Source organism: Limanda limanda, chromosome 20, assembly GCF_963576545.1.
Source record: "Limanda limanda chromosome 20, fLimLim1.1, whole genome shotgun sequence".
Taxonomy (NCBI): Eukaryota; Metazoa; Chordata; class Actinopteri; order Pleuronectiformes; family Pleuronectidae; genus Limanda; species Limanda limanda.
Window position 1 is genome coordinate 4,327,450 of NC_083655.1, and position 6,332 is coordinate 4,333,781.

Genomic DNA, 6,332 nt, shown 5'->3' on the forward strand with positions numbered 1-6,332 from the left:
TGAAAATTAAAAGATTGATAGTTTTATGCCAATTAAGTGGCTTTCAAAAAGGACAGATACATTATTAAACTAGTTATTTCAGCTGGAGTAGATGTTAAACATCAACTGGTCTGACTCTGCAAATCAATGGTTATTTCCTACTGCTCCAATATCTATGATTCAAAATAACCATAGTGATAATTATAATATATGCTGTAGTGCTTGCTGATAAGTATTCGATGTTCACTGTGTCTAATATAAGGAGAAATAATATAAATATATATATTTATACACCCATATCTGGATACAGAGTGAAAAACAAAACCTGCTTGTCGAGCTGTTTTAACTGGTAGACATACATTAACCTGGACATTGAAACAGTGACACAGATGATTTCACAAAATAACTCAAACACAAAACTTAAATAATAATCACAATATTTTATTGGACTGGCCCCAAACAATGCCAAAACCATCATTTTCAGCCCGTTTGCCTGGTCGTGAAATCCATTAATCATGAATAGTGAAAGGCAGTGTCTCTGCAGAAACTTTATACTTATATATATATATTTTTAATTTTTATATCCAACAAAAAGAGGCTTCCTGTGCAGTGCATTTCACCTGGTGCTCTAAGTCATTACATTACTGGAACAGTTACACCTTCAGGGGGACCTGAGGAGAGAAAAGTGAAATTACAACTGGTTTCCATCAAGTTTTGCAGATTTGTGTTGAGAGAAATTATCAAAGACTGTAAATACAAGATGGACGACGTCTCAAATTCCTCCCACTATCCAGACGTGAAGCCAAAATATCACGCCCAATTTTTAAATAGCGACAAATAACCAATTTATCTTGATGTTGTAATTTATATTTACAAAGAATCTCAATTAAATATTGTTACAATAATCTAATACCTACATTTATTTGATGTGTATTTGGACTTTTTGGTTTAAGCCCCATCCACTAACATGGAGGAGGCCGAGTTAACAAACAATAGGATTGAGACTCTTTGGCTTCACTGTTCAGGAGTCGTCCCGTCGTCCATCTTGACTTTAAGTCAATAGAAACAAGTTTCACCTACAGCTCAACACATTGATCAAAAGTCGGTCGTGGGACATTAACATCTTGGTTCTCCTCTCATGGTCGAGCCTGCGTAGAGGAAAATAAACTTTACAGTCAGAGAAGCTTTGTGAACTGAGTCAAAGTAGAAGCAGTAAAACATCAGGTCACCTCTCTCCCAGTGCAGCGGAGGCGGCTCGTCGTCGTTGTCCTCGTCTCTCGGCCGCTGGTACATCACTTTCCTCTGAGAACTCATCTCTGTCAAAGAAAAGTGAAGCAAACCTTCAACTGCAGGAAAAGCCCCCCCACTGGAACCAGTCAGAGCTGTGAAACTAAATCTAAATAGAGACGTCAGCAAACAATCGTGATTAAATACACTGAAGGTTCTAGAAATGAAATCACACAGATTATAAATGTTATTCTCAAAGTTTCTCTCTGGAAAATTAAAGGAACTAAGACGTTCAGCTTTGTAATTCCATCCTTTGCCAGTAGATGGTGCTGCAGCTCCCTCAGCACTTCCTTCTTCCAGCCAAGGACGTCATTTGTGTTTGTCTCCTATTTAGCTCGATTACAGAAAAACTGCGTGACAGACTTCCACTAAACCTGGTGGACGGATGTGATGCGAGTCAACAAAGAACCATTTCAATTTTGGTGTGAATCCGAATCAGGGGGCGGATCCAGGAGGGTTTTTCCCACTTTCTTTGAATTAGAATGTTTATCAATGTTTTACTTTTGATTATTTCTGAGAATAACTCGAGGATCTTAATTAAAATAAGACGTATTTAGGGGACTGTCATTTAGGAGTGTGTGAAATTCAATGCTACTTGATTGAATTTAAAAAAGAACTGTTGGGCCTCTACATACTCAATGTGCATGTATATCTACAGATTATAATATTCTCTGCACACATGTTCAGATGTAGCTTGTGTTGGTTGGTTTCGGTGAACACATATTGGGCCCACACTGTGAAAAAGACCCTCCATGCAGCTCATTGTGTTTCTCTAACCTTGTCGTGGCAGAGCGGCTCCTTGTCTCCTCCTGGGAATCACCTCTCCCTCCGCCCACCTGCTCTTCTCTGTGGTCAGATCTTCTCTGCAGACTCGCTCTGTAAAATAATTCACACGTTTCACACACTTGGGCAAAAGATGATTGTTGATTTAAAGATGAGGAAAGCCGGAGACCCTCACCCTCACATGTTCTGAACTGCAGCTCGCTGCCAGTCACGGCTCCGAGCTCCCCCCCAGCTGCGTCCTGCTTGCAGAGGTCGTGACCTCCGTCCTGGTCGAATGGATGCGAGGCGTCTTTGTACTGGTTTCTTTTATACCAGGGTTTTGCTGGAAGTCTCGGTGGGACAGCGTGAGGCTTCCTGGGTGCAGAATGCTTCCTCACCACCACCCGGACCGGCTGCTCACAGCCTCTTCCATACCTGCCTTCCTCCTCAGAGTCCCCGGCTTCGTCTCTGTACACCGTGGAGCTTTGGCCTTTGTTACGACCTGCACCCTTTGCCAGGTTTCTCCCACAGCAGGCGCACATGAACCTCTTGGAACCCGGCAGCCACACTTCTTCTACTTCTTGAGGCGACGCACCCACGACCTCCGCCAGCCTCCGGCCCGAGTACACGTGTTTGGGGTAAAGCTCCACGTCGTCCAGATCTGTGGAGAACATCTCGTCCCTGGAGGACAGCTCGTCCAGAGACGGACTGAGGACGCTCATGCGCTCGTGCGTGCTCTGCATGGAGAGGTAGTTGTAGAAGTAGGGAGCTGCAGGGGAGGAGAGGCGGCCGGCGCCGGCAGCTCCAGGCGTCAAAATGCTCTCAAAGGGCAACCTGAGGATCTGGTAGCTTGCATCTGATTTGGCTTCATCTCGAGAAGCTGCCTGATGTTCTGACTTGGAGGCGGTGTCGCTGCTCTTAGGTTCCTTGAGGACAGGCTGACTGGAGAAGGAAGGCGCTAGTGACGACTTCAGGAGATCTTCAACCTCACATCTGGGAACGCTTGGATCAGTCACAAAGACATCTGACTGGATATCTGTGACCTCTTCGCTCTCCAGGGGGGGAAAGTGTTGATCCTCCACCAGCTGCTCCAGCTCTGGGCAGTCTTCATGGACAGAGGAGCTGTCGAGGGGCAGATCTTCCTCCAAGGCTCCTGACCAGCATCCCTGAGGGCTCAGGGCGTCCAGGCTCCTGTGGCTGGACTCCGCATCGTACACGGCTGTTGTGGAGTCACTGAAGGTCACGGCAGGACTGTCATCCGGCCCTGGAGTCAGGACGTGACCCTGACCTTCACTCTTCTTCTCTTCCCCCGGAGAAAACATGCCCGAGGATTGGGAGGCGACACCAGAGTCCAGTTCTCTCTCGGCGCCCTGCAGCTCGTTGGCTCGGATTTTATCCAGGCACTCGATCAGCTTGGTTATAGCATCGCTGGGGTCCGTCTGGGCCTCTGAGCAGGCCATCTCTCGATGCATGTGAGGTTGTGAGTAAGGCTGCTGGCTCCAGGGGGGGGCGTGGAACCGAGGCTCAAACATGCGCCTGTTGTCAACCGGATACATGGGAGCCTGTGGGTAACCGTAGCCGGGGTACTGCATGTACTGGTAGGGAGGCATGCAGGGACGGTTGTAATTAAAACCTACAGGAATAATAAAAACATAAATGGGAGATTTCAGGAAATCAATATGGATGTCTGCTGCATCAAGGGAAGATTAAAGAGCTTGATACCTCCAGGCAAACCATAGTGACTGTAAGGGTTGTTCAGCTGCCAGTGCTGGTAGACGTAATAAGGTTGAGATGGAGGCTGGACGTAGAAGAAAGGTCTTGGGTGGTGAGTTCTCTGCGGTCCATTCCCAAATGTGTGTGGCTGTTTGTTTCCATCTAAAGAAAGCAGCGGGGGAAATTACACAATCAACACAAGATGTGAAAACACTCGACTTGTCACCATATTAAATTGAATTTGGAAAAATGAACAACATAAGAAAATCTTTACCCTCCATTTCACGTTCCTGCTCAACCTTCTGGAATAAAACTCTTCAGAGACAACGGCTCCTGGAAATCAAGTGTTTTTTTACAGCCAGTTTTCCTTTAAACAAAGAGAAGAAGAGAAGCTTCTGGTCGAAGTGAAGCTCGACTCACTGGAGCTGCAACATGTGAGACAATCAGTGGAACAGGAAACAGCTGCTGCTTCAGTCTGATGAGGATCAAATGTTCTGAGACAGAAACTCTCTGATTATAAACTCACACATCGGAAATATTACTCTAGGGTCCATGAGAGAATATTGCTGAATACATTTATGTTTAAAAAGATTTAAACTTAATAAAAACACATAATTCTGAGATAATCAAATCAGCAAATTGTTGTATTTGTGTAGATATTACAGGCATCTTTCATTAGGAAGCATATCTTCTTTGGTAAAATACAATTTCATTATTTCTTTTAAAAACATGGAGGTTTAATTAATGACTTTTCTCATCTTATCTTATCTAATCTCATTTATCTTATCTTATTTTAACATGTCTTATCTTATTTAATCTTGTTTAAACTTAATTGTAATCATATCTCATCTTATCATATCTCATTTTTACTTATTTTATCTTAATTTATCTTAATATAACTCAGTTTATCTTATCTCATTAGAACGTATCTTATTTAAGCTTAACTTTAATATTATCTTATCTCATTTCAATTTATCTTAACTTAACTTTAACCTAATTTATCTCATGTTATCTAATTTGATCTTGTTTAAACTTAACTTGAATAGTATCTCATCTTATCTTCTCTCATTTTAACTTGTTTTATCTTAATTTATCTTAATATAACTCAGTTTATCTTATCTCATTAGAATGTATCTTATTTAAGCTTAACTTTAATATTATCTTATCTCATTTCAATTTATCTTAACTTAACTTTAACCTAATTTATCTCATGTTATCTAATTTGATTTGTTTAAACTTAACTTGAATCGTATCTCATCTTATCTACTCATTTTAACTTGTTTTATCTTAATCTATCTTTATCTGACTCATTATTAACGTATCTTATTTCAACTTAACTTTAATATTATCTCATCTCATTTTAACGTATCTTATTTTAACTTAACTTTAATATTATCTCATCTCATTTTAACGTATCTTATTTTAACTTTAACCTAATTTATCTCATGTTATTATATTTTCACTCTCGTGTTGTTGCAGTGCTGCAGTGCGTCCGTCTGTCCAGCAGAGGTCAGTGTGGCGGCGCTGGGTGCGCATGCGCAGTATCCCGACATGGCCTCTGTGGTGATGCGCAGATCCTCTCCGCTGCTCGTCGCGTCCTCTCGCCGCCTTCGTGTCTGATTTCTCCCGCAGCCGCTCACTCGAGTCCCGGAGCTGAGGACCGGAGCCGCCGCGGAGCTCCAGCGTGTGAACAGCTCGCAGGGAACCCGCCTCCTGCCGCCGGGACGCCCGCAGGCTCCCCCCGCCGAACTCCTCAGGTAGCTAGCCTCCGTTAGCTTAGCCTCCGCTAGCTTAGCGGTGCGTGCTAGCAGCAGTGGCCGCTCTCCGCTGCGCTGTCTGCGGGTTTCCTGCGGGGTTTCGAACCCTAACCCTGGAGCCAGGTCACGAACCAGCGGATCGCGGAGGATTCTCGCGTCTCTCCCGGGGAACCAGCGGGAGATGCTAACCCGCTAGCCCACCCCGGAACAGTGCAGTGGTTAGGGAAGCTAACGGTTAGCTAGCCTGCCGTTGGCTACTTAGCGATATATAACGTGACACATCGAAGCTAGCTGGTCACATGGTTTTTATATTTAATAACTAAACTGGGGACACTGGGGGGCTTGTGTTTTGGTGTGAGCCCCCCACAGGACGCAACCAGCCGGGTTAGCAGCTAGCTAACCAGCGCATGCTAACCAGCTAGCCAACCCCTGGGTTTGTTTTGGACACGGTGGTTAACGGGCTAACGTTAGCCAGCTAGCTAGCATCGGGCTACTTCCAGAAATGTCGAAACAACCTTTGTGTTTTTAAATGTGTCGCGTTTGCTCCCAGAAGCGACGTCACTTGTGTGTTCGGGATTAGAACACGAACATGTGTGTAGCAGGAAGCTGATTGTTGTGCACATCACTCCAGGTTGTGTCTCCATCCTGCGTGTGTTGTCCATCAGTGTCCAGGGGACAGACAACACGTTGACAGGTCGATCATCACAGACACACTAACACACCAAACACACAAAGATCCACTCTAGCTGTGGGAACCTGTCAGTGTTAGCTTGGTGTGTAGCATGATGCTAAGTGGAGGTACCCGGGGTTTTCTGGGTGTGTTTCCTGCAGATT

At 44.4% G+C, this 6,332-nt stretch overlaps 1 protein-coding gene across 1 annotated transcript; it reads right to left on the reverse strand.

Annotated features, from left to right (window-relative positions):
- Positions 1-1,095: 1,095 nt before the first annotated feature.
- buc (bucky ball) lies at positions 1,096-4,022 on the reverse strand. Its single transcript, XM_061094266.1, has 6 exons — positions 4,016-4,022; positions 3,751-3,903; positions 2,225-3,661; positions 2,044-2,142; positions 1,209-1,295; positions 1,096-1,127 (listed from the first exon to the last, which is right to left on the reverse strand). The coding sequence occupies exons 1-6, from the start codon at positions 4,020-4,022 to the stop codon at positions 1,096-1,098; spliced, it is 1,815 nt and encodes a 604-aa protein (XP_060950249.1).
- Positions 4,023-6,332: the final 2,310 nt, after the last annotated feature.

Coding starts and splice junctions, on each gene's coding strand:
- buc (XM_061094266.1), bottom strand. Junction 3,662..3,750: donor TCACTATGGTTTGCCTGGAG/GTATCAAGCTCT, acceptor TTATTCCTGTAG/GTTTTAATTACAACCGTCCC. Junction 1,128..1,208: donor TCCGCTGCACTGGGAGAGAG/GTGACCTGATGT, acceptor TCCTCTACGCAG/GCTCGACCATGAGAGGAGAA.